The 18,566-nt window shown below is 42.0% G+C and overlaps 1 protein-coding gene across 1 annotated transcript; it reads right to left on the bottom strand.

Moving 5' to 3' along the window:
- Positions 1-8,416: 8,416 nt before the first annotated feature.
- Positions 8,417-15,442, bottom strand: taldo1 (transaldolase 1). The gene is made up of 8 exons (XM_080843288.1): positions 15,292-15,442; positions 11,551-11,674; positions 11,286-11,393; positions 10,672-10,803; positions 10,286-10,461; positions 9,860-10,057; positions 9,366-9,511; positions 8,417-8,888 (listed from the first exon to the last, which is right to left on the bottom strand). Exons 1-8 carry the CDS (start codon positions 15,386-15,388, stop codon positions 8,856-8,858), a joined length of 1,014 nt encoding a protein of 337 aa, XP_080699414.1. The 5' UTR covers positions 15,389-15,442; the 3' UTR covers positions 8,417-8,855.
- Between the last annotated feature and the right edge of the window lie 3,124 nt (positions 15,443-18,566).

Here is an 18,566-nt window from a genome sequence, read left to right as displayed (position 1 = left end):
ATTTTAATAAGCCATGATAATTCTGTGATTTACTGTGTAGTTCCTGCAGTTATGGTCATACATACATTTTGTTGTTTAAATCTTGAGGTTAAATATTATTACTTATTATGTGTAATGTAACAAATCCACCAAATTAAAAGGTTTTCTTTTTTTCTTTCTGAAGTTGTTCTGACATTTAGGCATTCGTGTGGACATTGCTCATGGTGCTGGCAAACAACGGCATTGTCACATCTTTGAAACTTACAGTTGTCCATGGGAGAGGTCTGCTTTCCAGTGCTTTCCTGAGGTATGTCTTTGACGTAGCCAATCTCAGCATTCTTTCTATAATCAACAGCTCTCAAAACGTAGACACTCTCCTGAGTAACTACCGACCAATCCCTAAGCCCCTGTTCCTGCCTAAGGTTCTTCAAAAGGTCATTCTCTGCCAATTGCTGCCCCACTTACACCAAAATAACATATAAGAAAGATTTCAGTCAGGTTTTAGGGCTCATCATAGCAGAGTGTGCCTTGCAGATCTCTTTTGCGGATCTGTTTCCATACTGTGTTCTGTAGTACTTATGTTATAGTGTGTTTCTATGTTTTATGTTATGTGTAGTACTTATTGTGTGTGTATGTTTGTGTTTTTATGTTTTTATGTTTACTGTATGCACCCATGCACCAGAGCAAATTTCAGGTAGGCTTACCTACTTGACAATAAATCTGTTTCTGATTCTGATTCTTGTTAAAAATATCTAATGACCTGCTCATCTCTGTTGTTGACTCCGGTGACTGTGCTGTTCTGATTCTTCTTGACCAGCTTTTGACACAGTGGATCACAACATTTGAATTGACCGTCTCCAATGTGGGGTTGGAGTTAGTGGTATTGCTTTGAGCTGGTTCTCATCCTAACTCAGCAATAGAAGTTTTGCTGTGAATTTAGGTCAAATAAGTCTAAAGTTATATTATTCGGCCCCCCTGACTCCATCAAACTGACCACCAGCAGCCTAGGCAATCTGTCTACTCTGGTCAAGCCCCAAGTCAAAAACCTTGGTGTAATATTCGATTCGGCCTTTCAATTTGATAAACAGGTCAATACCACCATCAGAAAGGCACATCAGAGGATGTACTTCCTGCGGCAACTGAAGAAATTCAACCTGTCAAAGGCAATGATGTTGAACTTTTACACCTCCATCATTGAGTCCATCCTCACCTCCTCCATCACCATCTGGTACGCTGCTGCCACTGCCAAGGACAAAAGCAGACTGCAGCGTGTCATTCGTTCTGCGGAGAAGGTGATGGGCTGCATTTTGCCATCTCTCCAGGATCTGTATGAATCCAGGACCCTGAGGCGTGCAGGGAAGATTATGGCTGACCCCTCCCAACCTGGACACAAAATCCTTGTGCCACTCCCCTCCAGCAGAAGGCTGCGGTCCATCAGGACCAAAACCTCGCGCCACCAGAGCAGCTTCTTCCCTTCTGCGGTTGGCCTCATCAGCAAGGCCCGGGTCCCCCGCCCCCAAATACAGACTCTTAACCCGAAGTCTTATTCGCACACTCCTGCTGTGTGAGAAATAACGTAATATGTGTGTAGCACTTGTCTGGGGCTTATGTTATAAAAGCACTAAATATCTGCCTAGGTTCAAAGGAGAGGTAGGCCTACGACAAAGAACAGTTGAGCAATTGACCAGTTTATTTCTTCACAAATTTGAAATGCAACAATGAAGTATAAACAGTATAGAACAATGTGAAACCTGGCCTCACCGCATCCACAATCTGGTATAGCTCGCCATCTCATCACCAGGTTCACAGGGTTAAGAGTTTCTAATGTGCATAAAAAAAACAGAGTTTTCAGTACGGAGTTATTCTATAGATTTGCTTCAGTTGCTCTGTCATATTCTAAGATAAGAAGCGTGCAACAATTACACTGTTAAAAAACAGGCATAGATTTTGAAACATTATGTTGAACGACTAGAACACAGTGATTTTTCCTTCCTAGCACTGCCACTAGGGAAGAATGTGACTGGAAGTAGGCCTAATTTTGAGTCACTAATTGTGCATGGTAAAGCTTAAACACCATTTTACAAACAAAGGTCTTATCAACTTAATGCAGACAAACTCAAAGGTCTCTCATCAGAAGATAAAGTGCAGCTGAGCAAGTGGGTATATTTTAATACTTGATTAAAACTATAGGCTACTCCAAAATAATGGCACTATTACCAGTGAAATAGTCCCGTGACAGTTGTGGAGAAATGGCGCCATCTAATGGTTTGAAAAAACTAAAAAAAAAAAAAAAAAAAAACTCAATGCAAAACTATGCATCCGTTGAGAAATCGCCAACATTATTGTGATTGGTCTACTTTACATCACGGAAATTCAGATTTTGCTACAGGCCAGCCTCATTAATCTTAACAATGAAAATGTGAGAAGTAGAGAAAGAAGTATCATTTAATGTGCCATTCTTTGATTTAAAATTACAGTTTTCTTTGAGGTTGTGTATTGTTTCCCTTAATTTCAAAAATGTCTTATTGTTGATAATCTACTCTATGTGCTAATAAAAGAACATTTTACTTTTCAGTAGCGAGCCATCAACAGACAACAGCTGATTGAAAGCGGTTAAGATGGCCTTGAAGGTGATGGGCTTCCGCTTCATCTACCGGCCATTTGGCCCGGAGCAAAAAATGTGTTCAGAGACCTCGTGGCCAGATTTGTCTGCCCAACTTTTCCCTGTCTCTTTTGCGGACAAAGATAGCCTCCTTAAATGCCTTCAGCTGGCTGAGCAGTTGTGTGCTCTGGTTCAGCGAGATGTAGAAGTAGAGAAAGATGCAACCTTCCAGTCTGGACTGGAGGAACGGGAAGAATCTAGTGCTAGTGTCATCCAAGAGATTGCAGTTGAATGTTACAGTGGCCACTTGCAGGCCTTCCCTTTGAGGGATGACTGGGCAGTCGATTCATTTCTGAAAGATGAGGAGTACTGTATGCAAACATCTGGCATCATTATAACAAACCTTTTTCATTATTTCAAAGCCCATCTGATTCCCTGTGACAAAGAACAAGACAATATTAAAGATTCTGAAGCTACACCCAGCAAAGAGAAACAAAAGGATGAACACATCCAAAGAAAGAATGGAGCGAGTAGGCTACCTGAGATATCAATCATTAACGAGTGAAATACAGATCTGTGTTCCAGTTTCTCCAATTAAAAAGTGTCAATACCCTACAAGTCTTCCTTACAACATACCCTCTAGCCCAGTGGCGGCTCGTCCATAAGGGCGATTGGGGCGACGCACTGCCTATGGGAAAAGGAAGAAAATAAAAAATGATAATTCCTGATGTATAAATTCGACGACTACATGTAAATGTAAATTTCATATTTTTTTTCTGTCGGATTCTACCACTAGACCGTCTGATATGCCTCTGTATGTCTTTGTCGAATCAGGTAACAGTCATTCAGTCAGCCTAGAGTCGTGATTCAAATGGCCCCGCCCCTTCAGGGCGATCTTGGACGAAATGAAAATCGCCCCAGACCTCTCCCATTGACTCTCAGACTCCCATGTTAAATGCGTTTTTTTTCACAAAACAGATGCATTCTCTATGGCTTCCGGGAGGGCTCGCCCCTCCAAGTCTAGTCATAAGTAAGCGACGCAAAAGCCTATGGTAAAATGCAATGAGGACGTCACACAGCTTCGACAAAGGCATGTCAAGATGGCTAATGGCACCTGTTCAGCACAACAACTCATCCGCTCTTTGACAGAAACTTCTTTTTAGTCAGCGTAATATTGAAGATAAATTGACCAAAAAACCCTAGACCAAAAGTATCCATTCAACAGTTTTCTACAAAGGGAGGGAAATTGGAACAAAAGAAAATCACGGTCGTGAAGTGGCTAACGCGGTCTGTATCTATATACCACTGTCACTTTTCATAGGTTTCACAGTGTGAACTAACTTTAAATAATGTTTTATGTGATGACTTATTTTGCTTTTGTAAGCCAATACTTTCAAGATCAGTCAATAAATATCGTTGGTTTTGACGTAAGTTGCCCCCTTCTTTATGTTGTTAGTGGACATATCATGTGTCCTGTTCAGCTAGGTTACATCCAGAGATGGGCAAAAATACATAAAAATGTATTTTGATACAAAATACAAAATACCCCTCAAATAAATGTATCAAAATAAAATACAAAATACTGTTGCCAGTAAATGTAACAAAATACAATACATGTATTTTGTATTTTTAAAATACAGGAAATACTTTAGCAGAACATTCAGGTTTGGGCTATTCAGTGGCGTAACGTAGTAACCACGGGGCCAGGTGCAGGCTATTATGACGGGCCCATGTCAGTGGTTCCCTATCCTTTTTTTCATGTTTGTTACGCCCGACTCACATTGTTGCGTTGATGCAACGGACGGTGGAGGAGGAGTTTGGCGCATGGGGTTCTGTTGATAACGGAGACGTTATAGTGAGATTGACAGGTCAACAAACCAATCACGTCATTAGTAAGCTTTTACCCTGTGAGTAGTAGCATGCTAACCCTAACCCATCATTAGACAGTTTGCTCAGACACCTCGCAAATCCTATGATACGTATTTCTCAGTTAAAATAAAGGGTTTTTTACATTGTACAGTGTCTATTTCTCGGTAACTTTTAAAAAATCTAACCAAAAAAAAGTCAAACAACCAACTTGAAGGTACAAATACGACCATCTACGGAGTTTGGCAGCCATGTTTTTTTTTTGAGTTTGCCGCTCTGTAGACGTGAGCATATACGGGATATGATTGGCTAGTGCCTGTGCTGTCAGTTATGCATGAACGGCAATATGATTGGCTGACGCATGCATTGCCTGTCGAAAAGTTGAACCTTCTTCAACTCTTGTCGCGAGCAAAGCATGAAACGCAACGCACGCGAACCAAACGGAGCCACAATTCAGTTCGGCAAAGGATGACGTCACCCCATGCAAAGTGAATGGGGATGCGTTAACCCTGACGCATCAACGGCTTCCAAAGCAACAATGTGAGTCGGGCGTAACGCCCGACTCACATTGTTGCGTTGGAAGGCGTTGATGCAACGGACGGTGGAGGAGGAGTCTGGCGCATGCGGTTCTGTTGATAACGGAGACGTTATAGTGAGATTGACAGGTCAACAAACCAATCACGTCACTAGTAGGCTTTTACCCTGTGAGTAGTAGCATGCTAACCCTAACCCATCATTAGACAGTGTGCTCAGACACCTCGCAAATCCTATGATACGTATTTCTCAGTTACAATAAAGGGGTTTTTACATTGTACAGTGTCTTTTTCTCGGTAACTTTTTAAAAATCTAACCAAAAAAAAGTCAAACAACCAACTTGTAGGTACAAATACGACCATCTACGGAGTTTGGCAGCCATGTTTTTTTTTTTTGAGTTTGCCGGACTGTAGACGTGAGCATATACGGGATATGATTGGCTAGTGCCTGTGCTGTCAGTTATGCATGAAAGGCAATATGATTGGCTGACGCATGCATTGCCTGTTGAAAAGTTGAACCTTCTTCAACTCTTGTCGCGAGCAAAGCATGAAACGCAACGCATGCGAACCAAACGGAGCCACAATTCAGTTCGGCAAAGGATGATGTCACCCCATGCAAAGTGAATGGGGATGCGTTAACCCTGACGCATCAACGCCTTCCAACGCAGCAATGTGAGTCGGGCATAACGCCCGACTCACATTGTTGCGTTGATGCAACGGACGGTGGAGGAGGAGTTTGGCGCATAGGGTTCTGTTGATAACGGAGACGTTATAGTGAGATTGACAGGTCAACAAACCAATCACGTCATTAGTAAGCTTTTACCCTGTGAGTAGTAGCATGCTAACCCTAACCCATCATTAGACAGTGTGCTCAGACACCTCGCAAATCCTATGATACGTATTTCTCAGTTACAATAAAGGGGTTTTTACATTGTACAGTGTCTATTTCTCGGTAACTTTTAAAAAATCTAACCAAAAAAAAGTCAAACAACCAACTTGAAGGTACAAATACGACCATCTACGGAGTTTGGCAGCCATGTTTTTTTTTTTTGAGTTTGCCGCTCTGTAGACGTGAGCATATACGGGATATGATTGGCTAGTGCCTGTGCTGTCAGTTATGCATGAACGGCAATATGATTGGCTGACGCATGCATTGCCTGTCGAAAAGTTGAACCTTCTTCAACTCTTGTCGCGAGCAAAGCATGAAACGCAACGCACGCGAACCAAACGGAGCCACAATTCAGTTCGGCAAAGGATGACGTCACCCCATGCAAAGTGAATGGGGATGCGTTAACCCTGACGCATCAACGGCTTCCAACGCAACAATGTGAGTCGGGCGTAACCGCCGCCACAGGGCTCTCATTGCAATCTCTATGGCTTCCGGGAGGGCTATCCCCACCGTGCTTTCGTCATACGTAATTGCCAGGTAAGGACTAGGACGCGATCTGGCACTCCGCGCCTGGGCGAGACTCTCCACTTTGTGAATGAGGCGTGCCTCACCTAGGACGCGATCTGGCACCGATGATACTCTTTTTAAAGATCTTAGCCTACTAAAAACTTGTTGAGACTCTTACTAAAGATCTTACTCATTCTCACAGAGACAAAACAATACACGTAGCCTACTATAAACGTTGTTGAGATTTTTATTAAGTTGAAAGTCGGTAACAAAACAGAGACAAATAGCTACACGTCAAGCAATGTCATTTATTTCCTAAAATACGTTTTACAAATCCAACTTACATTACCACTGCACACTCACAACCTTACAGATAACGTATAGAAGTTGTACTAGCATTTGTATTCAAAGTTTATACTTTAATCTACCAAAGTACTCACCGTTTAACAATACAACTTCCACAAGTTACAGATTATCTTTGACAACATTGGCGCCCACATGTGATTGACAACACTGGCGCACACATGTGACATCACACAGATAAATTACCGTGTAGCTATTTGTTTTGTCTCTGTGAGAATGAGTAAGATCTTTAGTGCGAGTCTCAACAACGTTTATAGTAGGCTTAGATCTGTAATAAGAGTCTCATGTGCGCCCGGGCCCCTGCCTCTATGCAATGCGGCGCGGAGTGCAAGATCGCGTCCTAGGTGAGGCGCGCCTCATTCACAAAGTGGAGCGTCTCGCCCAGGCGTGGAGTGCCAGATCGCGTCCTAGGTGAGGCGCGCTTCATTCACAAAGTGGAGAGTCTCGCCCAGGCGTGGAGTGCCAGATCGCGTCCTAGGTGAGGCGCGCCTCATTCACAAAGTGGAGAGTCTCGCCCAGGCGCAGAGTGCCAGATCACGTCCTAGGTGAGGTGCGCCTCATTCACAAAGTGGAGAGTCTCGCCCAGGCGCAGAGTGCCAGATCGCGTCCTAGGTGAGGTGCGCCTCATTCACAAAGTGGAGAGTCTCGCCCAGGCGCAGAGTGCCAGATTTTGTCCCGGACCTTAGCTCTAATTGCGTGTAAGGACATCACACGGCTTTCATCAAGTCACATTTTGTCAAGATGGCTAACGTTCAGTGCAACAACTCGATTCGCTCTTTGAAAGAACCTCCTTTAAGTCGATGTACTAATGAAGATAAATTGACAATCAAGACAGCTGTCTAAGTTTTCGACCACAACCCTGTTTTGTGAAAAAAATTGATTTAACATGAGAGTCAATGAGAGAGGTCTGGGGTAATTTCCTTTTTGCCCCAAAAAGGGGCGGGTCATAAGAAGCAACACCTTTGGCTAATTGACTGATTCGACAATGACATTCAGAGGCAGATCAGATGTTCTCGTGGTAGAATCCGACAGAAAAAAAATCTCCTTCTGCCTAAACACTGGAGAAAGTAATTTGAGTATTTTAAATACAAAATTACTCCACTCTAAAGTATTTTGTTACAAATTACATTCAATTTTTTATCGTCCCTATCAAATACAAATTACAAAATACTCAAAAGCAAATTAACTTGTTTTTCAAATACAAGTAATTGAAATACTGCCCATCTCTGGTTACATCATACAACATTTGAGACGTGTGGATAATGAAAAAGTGGGATCATTTAATGTGTCTTCCATAGCGTTCCACTTGTATCTTGCTACTCTAGCTATGTAGAAAGAGGGGAGATATTACTGTTGGTTGCTGCCAATAGTGGACAAAAAGGTTTTGCTGTATGAGTAAATCGGATAACTTAATGTACCTACTGAATAGGTCGCCTTAATCATTATCAAAAAAATTGCCCCCCGAGATTTTTTTCAGGATCCGCCACTGCTCGAGCCTTAACATTAGATTGCATTTCCCTTCAGTCAAACTGAAAGGCACTCACACAACTGCTTGCCTCCATGTGCTCTGACCTTTTCCAATCAGTTCCTCTTCAACCATATTGCCAATTTGACTTTTCAACTATTCAAATCAAGTAAATAAATCCACACAACACCACTGTGTTTTTAATGGCAGGTTTTTAATGACAGGGCTATAAATCATAAACATGATACAAATCTTTTCTTAGGAATGGTCATAATTTTGAGATAAGTCAAGAGTCGTCGATCCACAGTTTGCAGTAGGGATCAGTCCTTATGGAGGGTGATCAGTGCCTAAGTTCAAGGCAGTTGGTCCGCTATTTCAAATGTCACTGCTCAGCAGAACTGGACATTAGTCTATCCTTGAGGATTTTAGTTTTGACAGACTCACCAGGAGATGTCCATTACTAGCAAGTCTTATTGGGGTCAAGTCTAAAGCTGAATAATGCCTGCTTTAATAGAGACCTATCAGTAGTCAGAGTCAATCCCAACCAGTAGGTGGACGGTGCAGTTCTGGTAGGCACCAGTAGGTGGTCTGCTGGGGGGGGGGTGAGATTGGTCCCGCAGGTGCTCGCCCCTGCCTCTGTCTCCCGTCCCTTTATTTTCCATTCTTTACATTAAGGATCTTCTCCTAAACAAAACAAAAACATTTGTTAATATATAATTATGAAAAGTGGAAATTTGAATTTGAGGATACTAGTGAGAGTATTGCGCCCACTGGTGGTCTACTCCACGGCAGCTTAAACCTTTTAGAACAGTCATTATCAATCCTGCTCCAGTCCCCTCCTGCTCTGCATAAGTGACTGAACTTGTCACTGGCACTCTTAAATAGCTCGATACACTGGATATAGTTAACCAAGAGCATTGCAGTAACACTGATCAATCAGGTGTGCAAGGATCACGGATAGTTAAAAGACTTGCAGGGTGGGAGGGGGGGACACCAAGAGGATAGAGAACGCCTGTTTTAGAACATGTGATTGTGACAAATTAGGAAAACAATATTAAATGGGCCCAGACTGTACACAAACCTTCCATCCATAAGGTGAAACGTTAATTTACCAAATAATCGTCTTTATTTCTTTTCAACAGACCACAGATCTTGGTGTACCTTAATCATCGTCTCCAGCTTGATGGCATCAACTGCAAACTTGCGGATTCCGTCCGAGAGCTTCTCCACAGCCATGCGGTCCTCATTGTGCGTCCAGCGGAAATCCTTCTCATTCAGATGCACCTTCTTCAAGTCACAGGCCTTGGCTGGAGGATATAAGGGTCTTTTAAAGTCAGTCTTAAAACACCTAATTACAGGTAACAAGTTATTAATAGTAGTGTCTTGCCTTAAGTGTGCAAGGGAATAAAGGTTGGTACAGTGGAACAGGAGGTAGAGGTGGTAGAGGTAGAGAAGTCGTTTAGTAATCATAAGGTTGCTAGGTTGCTAGTTCGATTCCCTGTCGAAGGGTCCTGAACCCCTAATTGCTCCTGATGTGCAGTGTGCCATCAGTGTAAAAAACATAAAATGTGTATACATCCTTGTACGTCGCTTTGGATGAAAGCGTCTGCCAAATGACATTATGTAATGTAATGTAATGTTAGTGGCATTTTTACCCGTCTGTGGGGTGAGGCATGGCTTCACTGCGGAGTGGTCCTGGCTGAGTTCTCCCAGCAGCCCTGGGGAGATGGTGAGCAGGTCACAGCCGGCCAGTGCCTTCACCTCACCCGTGTTCCTGAAGGATGCGCCCATCACAACTGTGCTGTAACCATACTTCTTGTAGTAGTTGTAGATCTTTGTGACACTCACCACACCTGTAGTGAAAAGCCTTGCATTTACCAAGGATGGAATTTGCATTGGGATATAAATAAGCAGATGCATCAATTAACTAACTAATTAATTAATTAATTTAAGTTTCTTGGACTAAAATTATACAAGACAGTGAACAGTCTTGGGTACATCATGTAAAACTTGGTTTTCTGTTAGTAGGTCGTGTTTTCTGACACAGACCAATCAATGAATCGGCCATCCTTTGTGTGTACCTGGGTCCTCATGGGGCTCATAGCTTTTGCGGTCTGTGTTCTCCTTGTGCCAGTCCAGAATGCGGCCCACGAAGGGAGAGATGAGGGTGACCTTGGCTTCAGCGCAGGCCACAGCCTGGGCGAAGGAGAAGAGCAGCGTCATGTTGCAGTGAATCCCATGCTTGTCCTCCAGCTCCCTGTAGCAGACAGCAGACACACTCACATTTCAGAACATCAAGGACAGACTCACAGACTTGCACACTACTCAGAAGAGGCACACTCTTGATGTCTAAAACAAAAACAACATACCAGCCAAGTCAAGGACAAAAGGGTAAACACATGCACATATACAGTTATTTGAGTGTACAGGTTAAAAAAAAAGAAAACAAACTGAAAGCATGACTCACCCGCCAGCCTGAATTCCCTCCCAGGTTGAAGACAGTTTGATCAGCACTCGATCCTTGCCCACACCAGCTTCCTCATACAGGGCAATGAGCCGTAATGCTCTTGCCACCATTTCATCTTTATCGAAGGACAGCCTGGCACAGAAGAGGGCCGGGTGAAGGCAGAGCAAAGGAACATGTATTTCAAACCCAGACATTTAAACTAGGGCAATGGTTTTTCTCCATCCACCACATCCATGAGTCACAAATGTATATCTGGCCAGCATCCAAAAGGCTGCAGCTTCTGCACATGGCTGAAGAAGAGTTATATGGTTTATGGGAAGCACAGGTGAAGTGAACTATATCAGTTATATGGTATATGGGAAGGACTGGTGAAGTGAACTAACATTCTACAAGTGAACCAACAGAAATTTGAGAGAATCATGAATAAGGCAGCTAGGAAATGTCCTGGCCTTTTTCCAAGTACAGTAGTAGCATTGTATGGAAAAGGAATTGAGTTCCCAATAACCATTGAGGTCCAACATATTTTTCTGCATATAACTAAAATGACTAAACATGAAACTTCGTCTTGGACACTGCGGCTTCCGAATAGTGACGCAAAACAAATATGCTCATACCTGGCATCCACCTCAGTAGAGACTCTGCCTGGAATCTTCTTCAGGATCTCCACACCAAAGTTCACAAAAAGCTTATCCATGATGTTGTCAACTTGCTCCTCCTCACTCCTGTTAAACATCAAGTGTCAAAACCATTAGTTGGGCAAAACAAACTACAGAAATTTAGTTTCCATTTAATCAGATATTGTATTTGTATTCAGCCTTTTTGTCTAAGATATATGAGCAACAACACTGTAATGCTCGAGTGCACATTCGCTGGCCTCACCCGCCCTTAGCAATGCCGTATTTGATGGCCTGATCCACAAGGTGCTGGTAGGCAGGCATTTTGGCAGCGGCCAGGATGAGAGAGGGGTTGGTGGTGGCATCCTGTGGCTTGTACTCCTCGATAGCTAAAGAGAAAAAGGCAAGGAGATTAAGATTGAGCTCCAGCAGACACACAAGTTGTGTTCATCAACCGAACACCCATAAACTATGAAAACACAAATTGGGAAGGGGAACAGACAGACAGACAAAAAACATTTTGGCACAAAATAATGGCCAAACTAAACAACAGCTCTTCCCATCAGGCTTTGTGTGTGTGCTTGGCTGTGGTCCAGCATGGCCATTGTTCAGGGCTCTGCCCTCCGCTCCTTGCACCAGTGAGCTGAATTACTCTGGGATTCAATTGTTGCTTAGCAATACCAGAGCCCTGTTTGTGACCCCAATGTCCTCTCTTTGCATTTGGGCACTGTTACCACCAATAATCAGGAACAGAAACACAGACAGACTAGCCTACTTCATGTCAAAATAACCATGCCTGCTTCAGTTTCAATTTTTGTTACCTGATGTCTGGTTCCACTTAAAACTGGTTGAACAGCCTGTCAGGTCCACTGACTAGAAATGTTGTGTAAGTATTGAGGTCGACACTCTGACGCCTCTGTTCAGTACATTAGTAAAAAATGCATGTCCTTCTTCCTCTTCCTTCCTCATGCTTATTTAAAAGGACTATGTGTAGCATGATTTCAAATTGTATACAAAGAAATCCCAAGGTCTGTACATGAAATTTAGTATGGCATACCTTGTATTGTAAGTATGGTATACCTTAGATTCTTAATTTCACAAGGATGTTTTCTTCCCTTCAGATAACCATTTGGCAAGTCCCTTATGGGCCGACATTTTATTTACTATTTTGCCAGTACCTCAAAAGAACCACTAGGCGGCACACAGGTTGTGGTCCACAAACAAGTCTGAACAATTGAAGCCTGTAAGCTCTTACGCATCTAGGTGCTTCCATACAGTTGTCTGTCAACAAATACAGCTGGTGTAGCTAATACTATTGTCCAAAAGTCAAATGACATACTCTGGGTCAAGTTATTAGAAACACATTTAAATGTTCAGAATAAAAACCGAAAATGACCAAAGAAAATGTACAAACCATGACTAACAGCAGAACCCAAATTGATTTGACATCATAATTGCTGATGAAGCTTTCAAAGACTAAAGACCAGTGCATGGCACACACATGAACTGACTGCAGCCTGTCATTGTGTAATGAACACACGTGAAGCATGTCACAGGGTTTAGGGTACAATGTAGTGGACAGAGAGGTGAGAAAACATTCAGATTAGGCCTAGGAGTTCTGGCCATATTTAGACAGGTTAGATCTGACGAGGCCATCTTTACAGACAAAAAAATAATTTTTCACTGTGTGTACAGCAAATAATAACCTTGCCATACGTCATTTCATATAAGAGGCACACATTACATAAGACCAAGGCATGACCAACTGTCAACTTCTGTGTTATCCAGGTGTAGTAAAAAGGGCAGGGAGCATTTCTGGGAGTGGCTGAGCAAAACACTACAAGGAAATTTGTTGCCAACTGACACAGCCTACGAGGTAGATGAGGTCATATAATTGATAATCATACCCAAGAAAGAGACGTTTTTAGCACCGCAAAATCTGAACAGATGCAACGAAATTCCAAATGGGCATGGGAAACCGAAACAGTATAGCTGTGTCGTAATCAGACTGGATCTGTGCCAACTTATAGAGCGTTTTACCAACAAAGTAACCTTGAGGGCGCAAAGAACTGGAATAGGCAACAGAGTTGCTCTTAATATTGCACTCTGTGCAATGAATACTGGCCACAGCCAAAAAATAAAAATAAATCAATTCTGCAACTATGGTATTTCAGCAACCTTGTGCATGTCATCAGTCTGTTTTCCTAGCCAAGCAGGTCAGGTCTTGGGAAATCAAGACATATTACAAGAGCAATGATTTCCATACACCATGTACAAATTTGGAATATCAAAATAATGTCTTGCCCATCAGTCAGAACTGAACAGCCATGTACACAATCTGCTGTACTCACTTAACCCACCAAACACTTGTTAGGAGGAAGTTGCCAGTATGAGGAAGAGAAGCGTGTAATTGGAGAAGAGTCTGCCTAAAGGGCTCATCACAAGGAAGGAGGAAATTCAGCCAGAAAAAAAAACATCCAAACAGAGATGACCACGTATCTATTAGTTGTTTTAAGTTTACTGGACAGCTTTCTTCCAACATTTATTTATGGAACCGGCTTTAGAAAGCTTGCATTTCAGCGCAGATCATGTTATATTATCATCATATTTAAATAACTTCCAGTGTATCATCTCTGGTGATGTTTAGACTCATTTCTGAAGACATCTATTATACACAGAATATGATAGGATGTATAGAAATAAACTGATTTCATTGGCCTGGTTATAGCAATGGCATCAACCTTGTTGGGGAAAAGAGTAACCATTGTGGTCAGCTCAAACCCACGTTCGTGACGTCAATTTCTGTCTTGTCATTGTGACTTTACAAGCATGAGGCAATCTTAGAAAAAAAGGTTTTGACACCTTGTAACCAGAGAAATGGAGGAATTTCCCAACACACATTTCCTCATCATGGTCTACCCGTGCCCACAAGCATTATTGACATTACTAAATAAAGTAAAGCATAAGTCAAGTGCTGCAGCTCGAAGCATCCAAAGAATAATCGTATAATGTACACCACACAACTCCTGATCAAGGTTTCAAATATCATGTTACCTGTTGTCCCTCGTTAATCACGAGGGATTTCTGTGGTGTGCATATATTCATTTTAAACCCATTAACTACCGTCACATGGGTGACCTAAACACGACCTTACTACTTAGCAACATGCGTGACTGGCGTGAACGACTCAAGTTAATGTTCCTAACTTTGTAGAGACTAAACGGCTAACCTTAAGTGCATAAGCAATTCTGCACATCTCGCTTTAGTTGTACGGATGTAATAGCGGCTGAAGCCTCAGGGTGTGCGCAGGCTAATTACTTTCTCATTAAAGATTAGAACATCAAAGTGACATTACTCACTAGGCTACATGGCATATTTTAGAAACGTAATTAACTACGTAGAAAGTATAACATTAAATGCACCTAATGACCCAATGCCATTTGTTGCTTGATTGGCCATCAGGTAAATGTTAAACATTAACTTCACGGATGCACCACTATGCTGCTCTATCAGACTTTGACTAACATTAGCTCGCTTACTAGTCAGACTAGGGTGAATTCTCAAAATGCTTAAGAAACCTTTTCCAAGTTACTATACTGTACCGGGTGAAGAATAAAATAGAGCCAGGTTCATGTCCGTATGGTCAAGACTGCGCAATGCTGTGATTGATAACCTAGATCGGATTAGCAAAGTGAAAGATGTGTTCAGAGCGTGAACTACTTGTCTAGCTGACTAACTTGTTGCCTTGCTAACTGGGAGAAGTTAGCCATCAAGCTAGTTAGCAAGCTAATAAGCACTGTGGCGGCCTGCAGCTAGCTTGCAGGCACTGGTGCTAAGGCTAGCGTACTGCCTACCGCACGTCAATGCATCACTGAAATACACCAACAAATGCGAACACTGTTTTCTTCTTAATTTTGACACATCAAGATGACATTAGTCAGCCATCGTCTACTTGCTTGCTAAAGGAAGAGAGCGTTTCAGAGCCTGTAGCTATGTCTAGTCTTACCGTTGAAGTCACCCGTATCAGCAACAACCACTGTGTATTTCTTCAGTTGTTCTAAAGCTGACTCCATCTTTCGTCGTTTATCAGGTGACACAGACATGTTGCGCGACAACAGGGAGCCTTTATATACCGAAGCGCGTGAAACGAATAGGAATGTCAGACCCTCAGGACCAAAGAGGACGAGGACGCGAGCGTGTACGTGCAGTGACAGGCAGAAGCGCGCGTGTATGGGGTTGAATAGGAAGGCGGGACATAATCTTTAACCCAGACAGTTTAACCAATGGACATTGAAGTTTTGCAACACACCCTATCTCAGCTCATGGACCATCCAATGGAGTGGAGGAGTGACAAATAGTCGAATACAGCTGAACTAATTCACTAATTCAAATGCATTATGTAAGCCCCTAGTCAGTACTTTATTCTGTGAATTGATGAAAATACAATTGCTTATTCACATATACATGAATTTATCAATAGCTTGATGTGAATAGTCAGGCCTGCAATTATACAAGCTGTGCGATGGCTTTCAAACTAGATACAATAAAGCCTAATGTAACGCCAATATTATTAAAAGTTACTGAACACACAGTTTTGGTCTAAAAATCGAAAGGTATCTAAATCACAACAAAACTAAATACACCGACCGAATAACATCTAGAAAAGACGGAAAATAGAAAAGGCAACATGGAAAAGCATAGGCCTATTTTGCTTGAAAACACTTTTGTTTTGTCCCACTAGAGGGCAGTGGCGTAATATATCTCATATTGGAAACGTTTTGGGTAGTGGTGCTGTCCAAGCCAAAGTTTTAACATTAGTACGTCAGGAGAGATATTCACGTTTTGTCAGTAGTTGCTTTTCCTGCCCGCGGAGGAGTTAAGTGGTAAGCATTTGGGAGAGCCGGCACAGTGTTTCTCTTGACCTGTACTGAATGCAGAGACTGTAGCCTGCGGAGACAGTCGCCAACACAATACAGCCTAAGGTAAATTGTTTAATTTTAAGTTATTTGTTGGATGCTATTCAAAGCAAAAAAGACCACTTTATTGTTCCCCTTACTAATGCGTCAGTTAATTGTGAATGGAACTAATTTCAGTTATCTTCTATTAAAAATACTTTGTACTTGTATTAGTTTGGGAGATTGTAAACGCATTTTAGAATTTACATTTCTTAAACAAGCTGAGTGGTTTCTTAGAAATTGTAAATTTGCTTTTGGGATATTGTGTGTCCCCTCTTACCGCAGATTAACTGGGTACTTAATTTGTTTAAAGGAAAACCTGTCCATAGATTGTAATTGCCACTTGAATGGGAAAGCTTATTTGGTCTGTGTGGAAATTAAATGTGAGATGGAGAAGTCCAGTGTACTACTGTGCCAGAAAATGAAAGAAAGAACCTTTCTCCTGGTTTCTGATGGAAAACAAAAATAAACTCTCTAAGTAAAACAACATTTCACCATTCCTGGCATTCCAGATGGTGGTCCCTCCCTGACTCTGCTTTTTATAGCGAGAAGAGAGGGACACATACACGTGGACTGGTGGTGAGGCTGGACATGCAAACCCACAAATCCTCAGAGCTCCCTCGGAAGAAACAAACATTCACTGTTTACTAGGCCTACATACAGTACGTTATACACCAGACTGAATATACCTTAAAAGGTAAAAAGCATGTGTTTGCATACAAATTGTTACAACAAAAGATGCTATAGTGACTTGTTGAATTTGTGCACTGGCTGGCTCTTGCGTGGGATATGGTGACTCACTTGTAGTTCTGAAAGACAAATTCATCTGTCATGCCAGATGATGTGTTCCTTGCCATTATAAAGCTGATGCCATGGTACCAAAATACCCTGCTCCCAAGGGAGATCAGACATGGGAAACAGAGTAACTCCTTGATTCGGTTGTAGAGGGACTTTTAAGATGTCTACATAAAGAATAGAGTTCATGTAGTGGAATTACATGATTGGAAACAGTTTATTTTATGGAGCGGTAAAACATCTAACCTCTTTCAGTTTAGCTATCACAGTCAAGGTCTGAACTCCTGAACTCCAGCTGGGAACAGCTGCAGCCCATTTAGGATCACAGATAACCAAATAACAAGCCGTATAGATCATTTTGTGATGTACCTCAGAACATACTGTACTTGACAGCACATCTTTATGATATTGTGTTATTTTAGGTTCAAGTCATTTATAGCGGAGAGAGACATCCAGATACACCCCACAAACAAATATATACATTCACACGCAAACATTTTCTACTGTTTTGCCAGTCTGGTAGGTTTCATGGAGTATTTTTAGTGTTCCAAAGCTGTTGACAATTATAATAAACACTGGCTCCACAAAGGACAGACCTGCCAAGGAAAAACCCTGCTTCAACAAGGGAGTGTGTGTATGGGTGTGTGGGATAGTGAAGGCTATATTTAGGAAGGGTGGTGTGGTGAAATGTGCAAAAGAACCAGCAAGAACTCATGATATAGTCACACCGTATGCCTGGGTTATGTCAGTACGCGTTTGTGTGGATGAGGGTTGTTGTGGCTTTTTCATAGAGACCAAGTGCTGCTTTTTACACAAAGGAAAAGGGGAAGGGAAAGAGTGCAAGTTTGTCATGAGGAGTCGTGACTAGAATAAACATTACCTTTTAAAGGAGGGTGAACAGAGGAGGGGTAGCAGAAGAACAGGAGGACTGTTGGGTTTCTGTTTTTAATACAGATATAGAAGTCTGTGGTGGCGCTGTTTAAATCCCCGTAAGTCATATTTCTATTTTATATGTGGTGTCGTATGCTGGACATACCCTTACGTGTCTATAGTTAACATCCATGTTTTAATTCAAGAGATTCTGCAAAGACATGAATAATCAAAGAGCCTATATTTGACCTCCAGAAGGTGCGCTACTGCCAAGACCAGTGTGAGTGAACACAAAGTCCAGTGATGGATAAAATAAAGCTCTCCTCTGTTCATATCACTCTTCTGGTCTTTTTCTCATTTCTGTTTCAAAACGTCCCATGTGATTAACAAGGTACAAACACGTCCTTTCATGAAGGTGTAGGCCATTTCTTAATGTTTCTCTTTTATTTAATTTAATTACATAGCCAATTAGCTCTGTTCATCTGCCATCACACATCATTAGCCTTTGTTAATGGATGTGTTCTGCGTGTCATCATTACCTCGGAGGGAGAAATAATGACTGTAATCTCAGCCCCAACTAGGCCATATAGGCACAGTTACTATCTCTGACTAAAAGATCATGCCTGTTGGTCATTTCAAGCTTTTGATCAAACATTGTGTT

Source organism: Sprattus sprattus (genome assembly GCF_963457725.1).
Source record: "Sprattus sprattus genome assembly, chromosome: 8".
Taxonomy (NCBI): Eukaryota; Metazoa; Chordata; class Actinopteri; order Clupeiformes; family Clupeidae; genus Sprattus; species Sprattus sprattus.
Note: the sequence above shows the minus strand (reverse complement) of the source record. Positions and strands in the feature narration are given on the sequence as shown.